The sequence below is a fragment of the Bufo bufo genome, chromosome 2, assembly GCF_905171765.1.
Source record: "Bufo bufo chromosome 2, aBufBuf1.1, whole genome shotgun sequence".
In the NCBI taxonomy this organism is placed as follows: Eukaryota; Metazoa; Chordata; class Amphibia; order Anura; family Bufonidae; genus Bufo; species Bufo bufo.
Window position 1 is genome coordinate 342863365 of NC_053390.1, and position 18802 is coordinate 342882166.

An 18802-nucleotide genomic window follows, 5' to 3' on the forward strand; every position below is an offset into this window, starting at 1 on the left:
TAGGCCTGAAGTAAATACACTCACCTAAAGAATTATTAGGAACACCTGTTCTATTTCTCATTAATGCAATTATCTAGTCAACCAATCACATGGCAGTTGCTTCAATGCATTTAGGGGTGTGCTCCTGGTCAAGACAATCTCCTGAGCTCCAAACTGAATGTCAGAATGGGAAAGAAAGGTGATTTAAGCAATTTTGAGCGTGGCATGGTTGTTGGTGCCAGACGGGCCGGTCTGAGTATTTCACAATCTGCTTAGTTACTGGGATTTTCACGCACAACCATTTCTAGGGTTTACAAAGAATGGTGTGAAAAGGGAAAAACATCCAGTATGCGGCAGTCCTGTGGGCAAAAATGCCTTGTGGATGCTAGAGGTCAGAGAAGAATGGGCCGACTGATTCAAGCTGATAGAAGAGCAACGTTGACTGAAATAACCACTCGTTACAACCGAGGTATGCAGCAAAGCATTTGTGAAGCCACAACACGCACAACCTTGAGGCGGATGGGCCACAACAGCAGAAAACCCCACCGGGTACCACTCATCTCCACTACAAATAGGAAAAAGAGGCTACAATTTGCACGAGCTCACCAAAATTGGACTGTTGAAGACTGGAAAAATGTTGTCTGGTCTGATGAGTCTCGATTTCTGTTGAGACATTCAAATGGTAGAGTCTGAATTTGGCGTAAACAGAATGAGAACAAGTATCCATCGTCTGATGGCTACTTCCAGCAGGATAATGCACCATATCACAAAGCTCGAATCATTTCAAATTGGTTTCTTGAACATGACAATGAGTTCACTGTACTAAAATGGCCCCCACAGTCACCAGATCTCAACCCAATAGAGCATCTTTGGGATGTGGTGGAACGGGAGCTTTGTGCCCTGGATGTGCATCCCTCAAATCTCCATCAACTGCAAGATGCTATCCTATCAATATGGGCCAACATTTCTAAAGAATGCTATGAGCACCTTGTTGAATCAATGGCACGTAGAATTAAGGCAGTTCTGAAGGCAAAAGGGGGTCCAACACCGTATTAGTATGGTGTTCCTAATAATTCTTTAGGTGAGTGTATATCTTTGCACAAAATGGCTGTATTTCAAATGGCTGTCTTTCAAATGCCTGATTCAAACCCCTGTATGTAGAGGGAGTATCTCACACGGTCTGAACCAGTGAAAGCCTGAAGTAAATATATCTTTGCACAAAATGACTGTATTTAAAATGGTTGTATTTCAAATGCCTGATTCAAACCCCTGTATGTAGAGGGGGTATCTCACAGGGCCTGAACCAGTGTAGGCCTGAAGTAAATATTTCTTTGCACAAAATGGCTGTATTTCAAATGCCTGAATCAAACCCCTGTATGTAGAGGGAGTATCTCACAGGGCCTGAACCAGTGTAGGCCTGAAGTAAATATTTCTTTGCACAAAATGGCTGTATTTCAAATCCCTGAATCAAACCCCTGTATGTAGAGGGAGTATCTCACAGGGCCTGAACCAGTGTAGGCCTGAAGTAAATATTTCTTTGCACAAAATGGCTGTATTTCAAATGCCTGATTCAACCGCCTGTATGTAGAGGGGGTATCTCACACGGTCTGAACCAGTGTAGGCCTGAAGTAAATATTTCTTTGCACAAAATGGCTGTATTTTAAATGGCTGTATTTAAAATCTCTGAATCAAACCCCTGTATGTAGAGGGAGTATCTCACAGGGCCTGAACCAGTGTAGGCCTGAATTCAATATTGGTGCACTAAATGGCGGTATTTAAAATCTCTGAATGTAACCCAAATGTATTAATGGTGTATCTCACAATGACATCTGCATCAAAGGCTGCCAACTAAATTTTTTGTGCCCAAATGAGTGTTTGTTTAAAAACTGAATTTGACAGCAGTATATAAGCCTGTTATTTCACACGTGCTGATGCTGCAAGGCCTGAAAATAGTGTTTTTTGTCAAAAAAGTATGTTTTTCAAACCCCAGAAAATGATGGGTGTATTTCTAGCTTAAATTGCACACTGACTAATACAGATGTTGTAGATTTCCAAAATTGTGGTTTTTTGGTAACAGAATATGAAAGCTGTATATATTAAACTTGAATTTAACACTTGCAGATCTGGAAAATACAGTTTTTTGAAAAAAATTGTGTTTTTTTCAAACCCCAGAAAATGATGGGTGTATTTCTACCTTAAATTGCACACTGACTAATCCAGATGTTGTAGTTTGCCCCAAAAATTGTGATTTGCAATGTCCCAAAAGCTCAGATGCAGTGCTGGTGCACTGAGCTTGCATAAAATGGCCGCCGCCACCCACCTAACTAACAGAATTATAAAAGTTATTTTTTTTTGGGTCAATGGCCTCAGGGCAGGGTAAAACGATTGTGTCCTGCACCCACACAACTATTTCTCTGTAGATCGCTGAGTTAGATTCTCTCCTATGCTCTCCCTGAAATCACAAGTCCAGCAGCATACTCTCCCTACACTTGTAACAGCAGAGTGACGTGCAGCGCTACATGACTCAAGCTTATATAGAGCCTGGGTCACATGCTGCTCTGGCCAATCACAGCCATGCCATTAGTAGGCATGGCTGTGATGGCTTCTAAGGTCAGACAGTTAACCGCTTGTTGATTGGCTGCTGTGCAGCCTTTCAAAAAGCGCCAAGAAAGTGCCGAACACCGAACCCGAACCCGAACTTTTACGGAAAAGTTCGGGTTCGGGTCCGGGGTCCAAAAATCCTAAAGTTCGGTATGAACCCGAACTTTGCAGTTCGGGTTCGCTCAACCCTAGATATTACCTGACTACAGGCATGTGGAATGCAAATTAGTTGGAAGTGATACCCCTAGTGATACCCCTAGTGGCCATGACTTTACAGCTTTTTTTCAAGTGTATTCAAGCGTATTTTTTTTTTAAATAACACCATTCTCTATTAAATGAAATAAAATTGTGTGAAAATATAGTGACTTAAAAAGATGCACCAAAAATTGCAAACAATGTGTGACATTTAATAAATTTGGTACAAATTACACCAACGCAGACTACTGCAAAACTGAATTCAAATATTCTCCTCATGATAAATTCCCCCCCAATAGTGGTGCTATATGGATGCATTGTATGGTGGTACACATAGGACTAGAGCTTCTGCTATGTGCATGAGGTCTTAGTATCATGTAAAAAAAATCTGTCACTGTAGCGATAGAGCAGGCTTTTTATATATGTATTGAATATAAACTTGTTCATTGCTACAAAAGCAAAAAAGTATAGCTACTAAAGAAATGTTCAGGAACAAAGGGTTGGTTCATAAGATATTAAATATTTCTTTCATCTATGTTTACTAAATGAAAATACTGAGGTGACACCATTACACCATTATGCTAACACTAGCTGCGTCCCAATAATTGTGTTCTGTGGTCAATGCTATTGAGGTAATGGAATGATAGAGATGATAAAATTGATATGCAAAAGCTCATTTGAATGCTCTCTCCATCCTGGAAATATTAGATATTCCTTTATGCATTATTACTGAAAATCAATAAGTAAATTATAAGTGCATTACAAATGATTTTCATCCATTTAATTGCAGATATGTCATCTTCTTTAAAAGCCTCTCAAGACTTGAACAATCATTACTCAGGTGAGTCAAAGGAGAAACATTATTTAGCTAAAATGAAGGATCTTGTCAAATCCCCTTTTAGTCCAAAATTATATATAGTATGCATGACAGTCCTGACTTACCAACACTGTTGGCAAACTATATACACTGCTCAAAAAAATAAAGGGAACACAAAAATAACACATCCTAGATCTGAATTAATTAAATATTCTTCTGAAATACTTTGTTCTTTACATAGTTGAATGTGTTGACAACAAAATCACACAAAAATTAAAAATGGAAATCAAATTTTTCAACCCATGGAGGTCTGGATTTGGAGTCACACTCAAAATTAAAGTGGAAAAACACACTACAGGCTGATCCAACTTTGATGTAATGTCCTTAAAACAAGTCAAAATGAGGCTCAGTAGTGTGTGTTGCCTCCACGTGCCTGTATGACCTCCCTACAACGCCTGTGCATGCTCCTGATGAGGTGGCGGACGGTCTCCTGAGGGATCTCCTCCCAGACCTGGACTAAAGCATCTGCCAACTCCTGGACAGTCTGTGGTGCAACGTGACGTTGGTGGATAGAGCGAGACATGATGTCCCAGATGTGCTCAATTGGATTCAGGTCTGGGGAACGGACGGGCCAGTCCATAGCATCAATGCCTTCGTCTTGCAGGAACTGCTGACACACTTCAGCCACATGAGGTCTAGCATTGTCTTGCATTAGCAGGAACCCAGGGCCAACCGCACCAGCATATGGTCTCACAAGGGGTCTGAGGATCTCATCTCGGTACCTAATGGCAGTCAGGCTACCTCTGGCGAGCACATGGAGGGCTGTTCGGCCCTCCAAAGAAATGCCACCCCACACCATTACTGACCCAATGCCAAACCGGTCATGCTGGAGGATGTTGCAGGCAGCAGAATGTTCTCCACGGCGTCTCCAGACTCTGTCACGTCTGTCACATGTGCTCAGTGTGAACCTGCTTTCATCTGTGAAGAGCACAGGGCGCCAGTAGTGAATTTGACAATCTTGGTGTTCTCTGTCAAATCCCAAACGTCCTGCACGGTGTTGGGCTGTAAGCACAACCCCCACCTGTGGACGTCGGGCCCTCATATCACCCTCATGAAGTCTGTTTCTGACCGTTTGAGCAGACACATGCACAGTTGTGGCCTGCTGGAGGTCATTTTGCAGGGCTCTGGCAGTGCTCCTCCTGTTCCTCCTTGCACAAAGGCGGAGGTAGCAGTCCTGCTGCTGGGTTGTTGCCCTCCTACGACGCCTTCATGCTCTGGACACTACGCTGACAGACACAGCAAACCTTCTTGCCACAGCTCGCATTGATGTGCCATCCTGGATAAGCTGCACTACCTGAGCCACTTGTGTGGGTTGTAGACTCCGTCTCATGCTACCACTAGAGTGAAAGCACCACCAGCATTCAAAAGTGACCAAAACATCAGCCAGGAAGCATAGGAACTGAGAAGTGGTCTGTGATCACCACCTGCAGAACCACTTCTTTATTGGGGGTGTCTTGCTAATTGCCTATAATTTCCACCTGTTGTCTATCCCATTTTCACAACAGCATGTGAAATTGATTGTCACTCAGTGTTGCTTCCTAAGTGGACAGTTTGATTTCACAGAAGTGTGATTGCCTTGGAGTTACATTGTGTTGTTTAAGTGTTCCCTTTATTTTTTTGAGCAGTGTATAAACTTCCATCTAACAGCATTGGAATATTTAGGAATTCTATCACATACGGTCCAAAAAATGTTGTGCAAGGTGGGCATCAAATTAAATTTGGAGCAGTTTGCTCAAATCTCTGTGCAAGTGCGCTGTGTCCGTGTGTGTGTGTCACCAGTTTTTCATACTGGGCATGCGCGGCGTCCAATCAGGAAACAGCGCTGCGCTGCACACGGACACAGCGCATCTCACAAGTTTTACTACATTTATTAAACCTATAGGGTGGCCATAGCTCACCTGCCGTCGTCGGCTGCTGGCCATAGCTCCCTTATCGGCCTTCCCTGCTTCAAGAATGTCCCCGCCGCTCTCCGCTTCTGACATCGTTACACTGCACATGCGCCGTCTTCACCGCACAGACTTCTGGGAATTGAAGTCCTGGTGAGCGGCCGTGGAGCAGACACGTGCATGCGCAGTAGTATAGCGCGCCTGCGTCGCCCACACCACGCGCAGAAGAAGCCGCCTGTACTGCCGACACATTGTGCTTACTGCCCACAGACGGCTCAGGTCGGATTGCCGCCATTTTAGAGCCATTAGTGAGAGGAGTGCCAGTGAGAAGTGTGCCATTACAGTTGTTTATAGGAGCCTGTGTCAACAGCCATTTATTTCCCTGTCAGCAGCCATTTCTGTTCATGTTAGCCACCAGTCAGTGCCTGCAGTCTCAGCCATCAGATTTAGACAGTAGTCTCAGTCATAGCCACCGGTCAGTGCCAGCAGTCACAGCCACCAGCCGCAGTCTGCAGTCTCAGCCACAGCCAGCCGCAGTCAGCAGTCTCAGCCTCAGCCATAGCCACTGGTCAGTGCCAGCGGTCTCAGCTACAAGCCGCAGCCAGCAGTCACAGCCACCAGCCACAGCTACTAGCCACAGTCAGCAGTCTGAGCCACAGCCAGCCACAGTCAGCAGTCTCAGCCTCAGCCATAGCCACCGGTCAGTGCCAGCAGTCTCAACTACAAGCGACAGCCAGCAGTCACAGCTACTAGCCGCAGTCAGTAGTTTAGGCCACAGCCAGCCGCAGTCAGTAGTTTCAGCCTCAGTCAGTGCCAGCGGTCTCGGCTACAAGCCACAGCCAGCAGTCACAGCTACCAGCCGCAGTCAGCAGCCACAGCCACCAGCCGGAGTCAGCAGTCAAAGCCTCAGCCATAGCCACCGGTCATTGCCAGCAGTCTCGGCTAAAAGCCACAGCTACCAGTCACAGCCAGCAGTCACAGCTATCAGCCACAGCCAGCAGTCACAGCTATCAGCCACAGCCAGCAGCAGTCAGCAGTTTCAGCCTCAGCCATAGCCACCGGTCAGTGCCAGCGGTCTCAGCTACAAGCCACAGCCAGCAGTCACAGCTACCAGCCACAGTCAGTACCAACAGTCTGCACCACAGCCAACAGTTTCGGCCACAGCTACCAGTCTCAGTCACCAGTCAGTGCCTGCAGTCTCAGCCACCAGACATAGCCAGTAGTCTCAGCCATAGCCACCAGTCAGTGCCAGTGGCCTCACCTACAAGCCACAGCCAGCAGTCACAGCTACCATCCGCAGTCAGCAGTCTCAGCCACAGCCAGCAGTCAGTACCAACAGTCTGTGGAACAGCCAACAGTCTCGGCCACAGCTACCATTCTCAGCCACCAGTCAGTGCCTGCAGTCTCAGCCACCAGACACAGCCAGCAGTCTCAGCCATAGCCACCCGTCAGTGCCAGTGGCTACAAGTCAAAGCCAGCAGTCACAGCCACCAGCCACAGCCAGCAGTCACAGATACCATCTGCAGTCAGCAGCCACAGCCACAAGCCGCAGTCAGCAGTCTTGCCCACAGCTACCAGTCTCAGCCACCAGTCAGTGCCTGCAGTATCAGCCACCAGACATAGCCAGTAGTCTCAGACATAGCCACCAGTCAGTGCCAGTGGTCTCAGCTACAAGCCACAGCCAGCAATCACAGCTACCAGCTGCAGTCAGCAGTCTCAGCCACAGCCAGCAGTCAGTACCAACAGTCTGCACAACAGCAAACAGTCTCGGCCACAGCTACCAGTCTCAGCCACCAGACATAGTCAGTAGTGTCAGCCATAGCCACCGGTCAGTGCCAGCGGTCTCAGCTACAAGCTACAGCCACCAGCCACAGCCAGCAGTCACAGCTACCAGCCGCAAGCAGTACCAACAGCCTGAGCCACAGCCAACTGTCTCTGCCACAGCTACTAGTCTCAGCCACCAGTCAGTGCCTGCAGTCTCAGCCATGAGACATAGCCAGTAGTCTCAGCCATAGCCACCGGTCAGTGCCAGTGGTCTCAGCTACAAGCTACTTCCAGCAGTCACAGCCACCAGCCGCAGTCAGCTGTCTCAGCCACAGCCAGCAGTCAGTACCAGCAGTCTGCGGAACAGCCAACAGTCTCGGCCACAGCTACCAGTCTCAGTCACCAGTCAGTGGTTAAATTATTAGCCACCAGACACAGCCAGTAGTCTCAGCCATAGCCACCGGTCAGTGCCAGTGGTCTCAGCTACAAGTCAAAGCCAGCAGTCACAGCTACCAGCTGCAGTCAGCAGCTACAGTCAGCAGTAAGTGCCACCAGTCTTAACAACTAGTCAGTGCCAGCAGTTTTTTGGCCAAAGAATATATATTTTTTTATCTTTGAGACATCGGCCACCTGCCACAGTCAGCAGTCTCCGCCAAAGACAGCACTCAGTGCCAGCTGTGTCAGCTACAAGCCACCAGCCGCAGTCAGCAGCCACAGTCAGAAGTCAGTGCCACCAGTCTTAACAACCAGTCAGTGCTAGCAGTTTCATCCACAGCCACCAATCTCAGCCATTAGTCAGTGCCAGCAGTCTGAGCCACAGTCTACAGTCAGTGCCAGCAATCTCAGCTACAGCTAGCAATAGTGAAAACAGTCTCTGCTGCAGCCAGCACTCTCAGCCACAGCCAGCAGTCAGTATCAACAGTCTGTGCCACAACCAACAGTCTCGGCCACAGTTACCAGTCACAGCCACCAGTCAGTGCCTGCAGTCTCAACCACCAGACACAGCCAGCAGTCTCAGCAATAGCCACCGGTCAGTGCCAGCGGTCTCAGCCACCTGACGCAGTCAGCAGTCTCTGCCACAGACAGCACTTAGTGTCAGTAGTCTCAACTACAAGCCATAGCCAGCAGTCACAGCTACCAGCCAGAGTCAGCAGCCACAGCCACTAGCCGCAGTCAGCAGTCTTAAGAACCAGTCAGTGCCAGCAGTGTCCGCCACAGCCACCAGTCTCGGCCGTTAGTCAGTGTCAGCAGTCTTAGCCACAGCCTCCAGTCAGTGCCAGCAATTTCAGCTACCAGTCAGTGACAGCAATCTCAGCTAATAACAACATGCCACCCAAAAAAAAGGACACGTCAAGTAGGACAAATGACACAGACAATCAAATCCGACATAAGCAACTTCTCCTATAGAAAAGGTCAGCTCAGCAAGTAAAGATCAGAAAAAGAAACACTGAACAACAAAGAAAAAAACGAGCAAATAGATCAATTGAAGAAAAAGAAAATCAGTGTTAGAGAAATGCTGAAAGACAAAGACTCAGAAGAGCAAATAGATCTATAGAAGAAGTGGAAAATCAGTGTAAAAAATTGTCCAAGATCAAGACAAAGACAAGCAAATAGATCTATTGAAGAAGTGGAAAATGAGCGTCAGAAAAATGCCAAAAGACACAGAGTTAGGAGAGCAAGTCTTACTGCAGATGAACGAAAAACACTACGTCAGCAACAAGCTAAAATAAAGAGAGGCAGGATAACAGATCTTCAAACGGACACAATACATCTATAAACAGTGGCTGAGGAGAAGAGAAATTATATAAGACAAAGACAAGAAAGTAAGAGACATGCGGAAAGAGAAAAGGCTAGGAGAGCAAGTCTTACACCAGAAGAACGACAATTACGATGTTTGCGGCAAGCACAATTACAGAGACTGGCCCGAAGTAAACGACTGGAAAATAACGAATCTAGGGCTACAATAGAGAGAATGGCAGTTATAAATGATATAGTTAATATTAATGAGGGTAATATTACACCCCACACATGTGGAGCTTTAAAACAGATATGCAATTTTTGTCAAGCAAAACATTTTGAAGGAGAAAGACCATCTGATCAAAAATATACACAGTGTTGCTCAAAAGGAAAAGTAAATCTTCAACCAATTCGAAGAAATTCTTTTATACAACAGCTCATGACAGGTCAGCATCCTTACAGCAAAAATGTTATGCAAAATATAAGGTCAATTAATAGTGCTCTGGCATTTTCATCTATGGGAGCTAACATTACTCCGCCTCCTGGCTATGGGCCATACTGTTTTCGAATCCATGGTTCGATTTGTCACAGAGCAGGAACACTGCATCCTCAACAGGGTGAAAACAGACAGTTTGCACAATTATACATTTTAGATCCCTCAGAAGATGCAGAGGAAAGAATGCAAAATTCTGCCAACTCACTAATAAATTCAGAGCTTATGCAAACATTAAGTACATTTCAATGAAGTTGAAAAATAATAAAAAGAGGATGCCGCAAAAAATGGCAATGTTATTAAGGAAGTGTCCATGACTAGAGTTGAGCGAACACCTGGATGTTCGGGTTCGATAAGTTCGGCCAAACTTCCCGGAAATGTTCGGGTTCGTGATCCGAACTCGACCCGAACTTCGCCCCGAACCCTATTGAAGTCAATGGGGACCCGAACTTTTCGGCACTAAAAAGGGTGTAAAACAGCCCAGGAAAGGGCTAGAGGGCTGCAAAATGTAGGTAAATCCCCTGCAAACAAATGTGGATAGGGAAATGAATAAAAATACAAATAAAATAAAAAAAAATTAACCAATATCAATTGGAGAGAGGTCCCATAGCAGAGAATCAGGCTTCATGTCATAGCAGAGAATCAGGCTTCATGTCACCCAACACTGGAACAGGCCACTGTCAGATATTTTTAGGCCTCGGCACCTAGACAGAGGAGAGAGGTCCCATAGCAGAGACTCAGGCTTCATGTCACCCAACACTGGAAAAGGCCACTGTCAGATATTTTTAGTCCCCAGCACCCAGACAGAGGAGAGAGGTCCCATAGCAGAGAATCAGGCTTCATTTCATAGCAGAGAATCATGCTTCATGTCACCCAACACTGGAACAGGCCACTGTCAGATATTTTTAGGCCCCGGCACCCAGACAGAGGAGAGAGGTCCCATAGCAGAGAATCAGGCTTCATGTCATAGCAGAGAATCATGCTTCATGTCACCCAACACTGGAACAGGCCACTGTCAGATATGTTTAGGCCCCGGCACCCAGACAGAGGAGAGAGGTCCCATAGCAGAGAATCAGGCTTCATGTCATAGCAGAGAATCATGCTTCATGTCACCCAACACTGGAACAGGCCACTGTCAGATATTTTTAGGCCCCGGCACCCAGACAGAGGAGAGAGGTCCCATTGCAGAGAATGAGGCTTCATGTCACCCACCACTGTAACAGGCCACTGTCAGATATTTAGGCCCCGGCACCCAGACAGAGGAGAGAGGTCCCATTGCAGAGAATCAGGCTTCATGTCACCCACCACTGGAACAGGCCACTGTCAGATATTTAGGCCCCGGCACCCAGACGGAGGAGAGGTTCATTCAACTTTGGGTTGCCCCGCAATATAATGGTAAAATTAAAAAAAGAGGATTAAACGAAGTGCCCTGGAGTACAAGAATATACTGTGGACAGGCGGCTGCATTTGTCTGTAATGACGCCCCCTGCCGTGCTGAATACACGTTCAGACAAAACGCTGGCCGCCGGGCAGGCCAGCACCTCCAAGGCATAAAAGGCTAGCTCTGGCCACGTGGACAATTTGGAGACCCAGAAGTTGAATGGGGCCAAACCATCAGTCAGTACGTGGAGGGGTGTGCACACGTACTGTTCCACCATGTTAGTGAAATGCTGCCTCCTGCTAACACGTTCCGTATCAGGTGGTGGTGCAGTTAGCTGTGGCGTGGTGACAAAACTTTTCCACATCTCTGCCATGCTAACCCTGCCCTCAGAGGTTCTGGCCGTGACACAGCTGCGTTGGCGACCTCTTGCTCCTCCTCTGCCTTCGCCTTGGGCTTCCACTTGTTCCCCTGTGACATTTGGGAATGCTCTCAGTAGCGCGTCTACCAACTCGCGCATCTTCCTATCACGCTCCAGTGCAGGAAGTAAGGTGGGCACATTGTCTTTGTACCGGGGATCCAGCAGGGTGGCAACCCAGTAGTCCGCACACGTTAAAATGTGGGCAACTCTGCTGTCGTTGCGCAGGCACTGCAGCATGTAGTCTCTCATGTGTGCCAGGCTGCCCAGGGGTAAGGACAAGCTGTCCTCTGTGGGAGGCGTATCGTCATCGTCCTGCGTTTCCCCCCAGCCACGCACCAGTGATGGGCCCGAGCTGCGTTGGGTGCCACCCCGCTGTGAACATGCTTCATCCTCATCCTCCTCCACCTCCTCCTCATCCTCCTCGTCGTCCAGTAGTGGGCCCTGTCTGGCCACATTTGTACCTGGCCTCTGCTGTTGCAAAAAACCTCCCTCTGAGTCACTTCTAAGAGACTGGCCTGAAAGTGCTAAAAATGACCCCTCTTCCTCCTCCTGGGCCACCTCCTCTTCCATCATCTCCCTAAGTGTTTTCTCAAGGAGACATAGAAGTGGTATTGTAACGCTGATAACAGCGTCATCGCCACTGGCCATGTTGGTGGAGTACTCGAAACAGCGCAACAGGGCACACAGGTCTCGCATGGAGGCCCAGTCATTGGTGGTGAAGTGGTGCTGTTCCGCAGTGCGACTGACCCGTGTGTGCTGCAGCTGAAACTCCACTATGGCCTGCTGCTTGCACAGTCTGTCCAGCATGTGCAAGGTGGAGTTCCACCTGGTGGGCACGTCGCATATGAGGCGGTGAGCGGGAAGGCCGAAGTTGCGCTGTAGCGGCAGGATGTGAACGCCGGAAGCGCGCACAGACGGACCGTACTTTATGCAGCAGCTCTGACATGTCGGGGTAGAATAAACTTCTGCACCACCAAATTCAGCACATGCGCCAGTCAAGGGATGTGCGTCAAACCGGCTAGGCCCAGAGCTGCGACGAGATTTCGCCCATTATCGCACACCACCATGCCGGGCTTGAGGCTCACTGGCAGCAACCACTCATCGGTCTGTTGTTCAATACCCCGCCACAACTCCTGCGCGGTGTGGGGCCTGTCCCCCAAACATATGAGTTTCAGAATGGCCTGCTGACGTTTACCCCGGGCTGTGCTGAAGTTGGTGGTGAAGGTGTGTGGCTGACTGGATGAGCAGGTGGAAGAAGAGGAGGAGGAAGCCGAGTAGGAGGAGGAGGCTACAGGAGGCAAAGAATGTTGCCCTGCGATCCTTGGCAGCGGAAGGACGTGCGCCAAACAGCTCTCCGCCTGGGGCCCAGCCGCCACTACATTTACCCAGTGTGCAGTTAGGGAGATATAGCGTCCCTGGCCGTGCTTACTGGTCCACGTATCTGTGGTTAGGTGGACCTTGCCACAGATGGCGTTCCGCAGTGCACACTTGATTTTATCGGATACTTGGTTGTGCAGGGAAGGCACGGCTCTCTTGGAGATGTAGTGGCGGCTGGGAACAACATACTGTGGGACAGCAAGCGACATGAGCTGTTTGAAGCTGTCTATGTCCACCAGCCTGAATGACAGCATTTCAAAGGCCAGTAGTTTAGAAATGCTGGCATTCAGGGCCAGGGATCGAGGGTGGCTAGGTGGGAATTTACGCTTTCTCTCAAATGTTTGTGAGACGGAGAGCTGAACGCTGCCTTGTGACATGGTGGAGATGCTTGGTGACGGAGGTGGTGGTGTTGGTGGTACATACTCTGTTTGCTGGGCGGCAGGTGCCAACGTTCTTCCAGAGGCAGAGGAAGAGGCCGAGGCAGCAGCAGAAGAGGTAGCAGGGGGAGCCTGAGTGAGTTCCTTGTTTTTAAGGAGTTTACTCCACTGCAGTTCATGCTTTACATGCAGGTGACTGGTCATGCAGGTTGTGCTAAGGTTCAGAACGTTAATGCCTCGCCCCAGGCTCTGATGGCACAGCGTACAAACCACTCGGGTCTTGTCGTCAGCACATTGTTTGAAGAACTGCCACGCCAGGGAACTCCTTGAAGCTGCCTTTGGGGTGCTCGGTCCCAGATGGCGGTGGCCAGTAGCAGGCGGACTCTCTTGGCGGCGGGTGTTCTGCTTTTGCCCACTGCTCCCTCTTTTGCTACGCTGTTGGCTCGTTCTCACCACTGCCTCTTCCTCCGAACTCTGAAAGTCAGTGGCACGACCTTCATTCCATGTGGGGTCTAGGACCTCATCGTCCCCTGCATCGTCTTCCACCCAGTCTTGATCCCTGACCTCCTGTTCAGTCTGCACACTGCAGAAAGACGCAGCAGTTGGCACCTGTGTTTCATCATCAAAGACATGCTGAGGTGGTGTTCCCATGTCCTCATCATCAGGAAACATAAGTGGTTGTGCGTCACTGCATTCTATGTCTTCCACCGCTGGGGAAGGGCTAGGTGGATGCCCTTGGGAAACCCTGCCAGCAGAGTCTTCAAACAGCATAAGTGATTGCTGCATAAGTTAAGGGCTCAGACAGTTTCCCTGATATGCATGGGGGTGATGTGACAGACTTATGGACTTGGTTTTCAGGCGCCAACTGTGCGCTTTCTGCAGAAGACTGGGTGGGAGATAATGTTAACGTGCTGGATCCACTGTCGGCCACCCAATTGACTGATGCCTGTACCTGCTCAGGCCTTACCATCCTTAGAACGGCATTGGGCCCCACCAAATGTTGCTGTAAATTCTGGTGTCTACTGGGACCTGAGGTAGTTGCTACACTAGGACGTGTGGCTGTGGCAGAACGGCCACATCCTCTCCCAGCACCAGAGGGTCCACTAACACCACCATGACCATGTCCACGTCCCTTACTAGATGTTTTCCTCATTGTTACCGTTCACCACAATAAGAAAAAAATTATTTTGCCCAATGTATTGAATTCAAATTCAGGCCTTTTTTTTTACGAGCACCTAACACTATCTGGCTATCTACTTAGGTACCGTATTACACTAATACAGGCACAGCATTAACCACAGATTTAGCTGAATCTAAATTGTAGGCCTATTATTTAGGCGCTGGATGACAGGTATACGTTTACGGACAGAATTAGACTTGGAGATGCACGGTAGCGTTTGAAGTTATTGAGAATGACCCTATCAGCACCTTCAATGTAATATACCCTTTTATGGCTAGATTTAAACTTGACCTGATACAGCAGAAACCACTGGTTTAGGGAATTGCTAAGTTGGGAATTGTATTTCAACCCAGAACAAAAACTGTGCTTTGACGGACACTAAATAACTTTACCAGCCACAGCAGTAAACACAGATTTAGCTGAATATAAATTGTAGGCCTAGTATTTAGGCGCTGGATGACAGGTATACGTTTACGGACAGAATTAGACTTGGAGATGCACGGTAGCGTTTGAAGTTATTGAGAATGACCCTATCAGCACCTTCAATGTAATATACCCTTTTATGGATAGATTTAAACTTGGCCTGCTACAGCAGAAACCACTGATTTAGGGAATTGCTAATTTGGGAATTGTATTTCAACCCAGAAAAAAATATATCCTTTGCCAGACAGCAGTCGGTATTACAATTAGCTAGGCACAGCTGAAACACCAGATTTAGGGTACTGCTATTTTGGCAATTGTATTTCACCCCTCAATAAAATAGCAAGCACAGCCAAGCCCCTGATGTAGGATATAGCAAAAAAACAACAACACACTATTGATGGTTAAATGGACTTGGTGGCAGCTTGTGCTGGCGCACCACAAGACACAAAATGGCCGCCGATCACCCCAGAAAAAAGTGACAGAAAAACGCTCTAGGCAGCCTTAAAACAGTGAGCAATTAAATAGCAGAGGTTGGATGATACACAGCTGTACATCGATTACTTCAGTAATTGTTTTTGAAGACTAAATCACTGCCTAATCTCGCCCTAACAGCAGCAGCTACATCCTATCCCTACACTGATCAGAGCAGAGTGACGTGCAGCGCTATGTGACTCCAGCTTAAATAGAGGCTGGGTCACATGCTGCACTGGCCAATCACAGCCATGCCAATAGTAGGCATGGCTGTGATGGCCTCTTGGGGCAAGTAGTATGACGCTTGTTGATTGGCTGCTTTGCAGCCTTTAAAAAAGCGCCAAGAAAGCGCCGAACACCGAACCCGGACTTTTACGAAAATGTTCGGGTTCGGGTCCGTGTCACAAACACCCCAAAATTCGGTACGAACCCTAACTATACAGTTCGGGTTCGCTCATCCCTATCCATGACAATAGTACAAGATCGCAAAAAATGACCAAAGGCGCTATAACGCACAGAAATATAATGAGGTTGCTTTTATTTTTCAAAATGATGATGGAGAACCACCACTTGAAAGAGATCTTCTTATACATTGCAAAGCAGGTGAAGATTATACAAAGGAAAACTCCCCACAAAGAATTAGTGTCCTTGATGCTAATTTGGAACTCATGGTTTATCCATTAATATTCCCCTATGGGGATCAAAGCTGGGGAATTGACATACCACTGCAAAACAGACCACAAGCTTTATTAACTTTAGCAAACCAGTCACACAATCCTAGGGTTAGGCCTCTTTCACATGGGTGTCATGTTTTTGGCCCGGATAAGATGCGGGTGCGTCACGGGAAAATGCATGATTTTTCCACGCGAGTGCAAAACATTGTAATGCGTTTTGCACGCGCGTGAGAAAAATCGGCATGTTTGGTACCCAAACCCGAACTTCTTCACAGAAGTTCGGGTTTTGGTTAGGTGTTCTGTAGATTGTATTATTTTCCCTTATAACATGGTTATAAGGGAAAATAATAGCATTCTGAATACAGAATGCATAGTACAATAGGGCTGGAGGGGTTAAAAAAATAAATAAAAATATTCAACTCACCTTAATTCACTTGCTCGAGCAGCCGGCATCTCTTCTGTCTTCTTCTTTGAGTAATAGGACCTTTGATGACGTCACTGTGCTCATCACATGGTCCAGCACATGATCTTTTACCATGGTGATAGATCATGTGACGGACCATGTGATGAGCGTAGTGATGTCACCACAGGTCCTTTTCCTGTGCACAGCAAAGATGAAGACAGAAGAGAAGACGGGCTGCGCGAACAAGTGGATTAAGGTGAGTTAAATTATTATTTTTTTTAACCCCTCCAGCCCTATTTTACTAAGCATTCTGTATTAAGAATGATATTATTTTCCCTTATAACCATGTTATAAGGGAAAATAATAATGATCGGGTCTCCATCCCCATCGTCCCCTAGCAACTGTGCATGAATATCGCACCGCATCCGCACTTGCTTGCGGATGCTTGCGATTTTCACGCAGCCCTATTCACTTCTATGGGGCCTGCGTTGCGTGGAAAATGCACAAAGAGGAGCATGCTGCGATTTTCAACGCACAAGTGATGCGTGAAAATTACTTTTCATCTGCACAGCCCCATAGAAATGAATGGGTCCGGCTTCAGTGCGGGTGCAATGCGTTCACCTCACGCATTGCACCCGCGCGGAAATCTCGCCCGTGTGAAAGGGGCCTTAGAGTCACTCAAATTCAATACTACGGTTACCGTCTTTCAATTAGAGAGGATTTTAACCCTTTCTTAAATGCAGGTCGCCTTACACAGCAATATATAGTGGATGCATATGTAAAAACAGAGGCCAACAGACTCAATTATGTGTGTGAAAATCAGCCTAAATTGCGCATTGAAAAATACTCTGGAATAATGGATCATTTACTTAATTAAGCCAATGAAGCAGGCCTGAGTCCTGGAAAAATGTATATTTTGCCTTCTTCATTTGCAGGGAGCCCCAGAAACATGCAACAAAATTATCAAGATGCTATGGCAATTTTTTTGAAAATATGGAAAACCAGATCTTTTTATTACAATTACATGCAATCCAAAATGGGAAGAGATTGTAGATAACCTACAACATGGACAAACTGTTGATGGACAATCACATTTAGTTACAAGAGTATTTAATCTAAATCTTAAAGTTCTAATTGATGACATCAGTAAAAAACATATTTTTGGAGTCCCAAAAGCAATGGTCTACGTGATAGAATTTCAAAAGAGAGGTTTACCACATGCTCACATACTTCTCATTCTTAAAGAAAGCTGTAAACCAAAAAATGAAGAACTGATAGATAAAATTGTCTCTGCTGAAATCCTTAACATAGAAATCACTCCTCGCTTAGGCCTCATGCACACGGCCGTGTTCCGCGGCCGAGAGCGGTCCGTTATAAAACACGGCCTGGATTTCTGTTGAGAGCAGGAGCCCACAGCGTCATTGGTTGCTATGACGCCGTGCGCTTCATGCCGCCGCTGCACTACAGTAATACACTATACGAGTGTATTACTGTAGTGCAGCGGCGGCATGAAGCGCACAGCGTCATAGCAACCAATGACGCCGTGCGCTCCTGCTCTCAACAGGAATCCAGGCCGTGTTACCACGGACTGCTCTCAGACGCGGAACACGGCCGTGTGCATGAGGCCTTACATGAAATTGTAACAAAGCATATGATTCATGGACCATGTGGAGCACTAAATCCTAATTCTCCATGTATGACAATTGTAAGGATTTTCCAAAGGAATTCCAACAAAAAACTATTGCTAACTGCAATGGCTATCCAAAGTACAAGAGAAGAAATACAGGCCAAACTATAATTCTTAATGGAAAGAAAATTGATAACTCTTGGGTTGCACCATATAATCCTTACCTAGTATTGAAGTACAATTGAAACATTAATGTGGAAGTTTGCGCATCAGTGAAAAGTGTCAAATACCTTTTTAAATATGTGTACAAAGGTCATGATTGTGCAAATATTGTCATTCAAGAACAAGGCAATTTGAATCATGATGAAATAAAGACCATTATTATTTCAAGGTATGTCAGTGCTCCAGAAGCAGCATCCCATACCATCCATAGATTAGCAGGGCATCTGCCTGAAGAACAGTCAGGTTTTTTTAACCCAAATAACATAACTACAGCGGTACAGAGAGCTTTAAACCGTGATACTCAATTGACAGCTTGGTTCAAATTGAATCAAGAAAATGAGGAAGCAAAGAATATATTCTATTCTGACATTCCTTTGCACTATGTGTTTGTTTCTCAAAATTGTTGTTGGAAATTACGTCAACGTGGTTGGACGAATGTATTCTGTCAATTTAACATCAGATACAGAGCGTTACTGTCTGCGTCTACTATTGCTGCATGTGGCAGGTGCAATATCATTTGAAGATCTGAGGACGATACATGGAAATGTATATCCGACTTTCCAAGAGGCTGCAAAGGCAAAAGGACCTATTAATGATGACGATGTGTGGGAGAACATTCTGGAAGATGCTGTCCACTTTACAATGCTTAAACGACTTAGGGATTTTTTTGCATATATTTGTGTATTTGCATCATTAGAAAATATGAATGCCCTTATT

General features: G+C 46.7%; 1 protein-coding gene across 2 annotated transcripts in view; it reads left to right on the forward strand.

The window, feature by feature from the left end:
- TRPM6 (transient receptor potential cation channel subfamily M member 6) overlaps window positions 1-18802 on the forward strand; it is a 262839-nt gene that overhangs the window by 191051 nt on the left and 52986 nt on the right. For both annotated transcript variants that reach the window (XM_040417069.1, XM_040417070.1), the window contains one exon: window positions 3566-3616. In XM_040417069.1, coding sequence (XP_040273003.1) covers window positions 3566-3616 — 51 coding nt within the window. The remainder of the gene's footprint in view (window positions 1-3565; window positions 3617-18802) is intronic.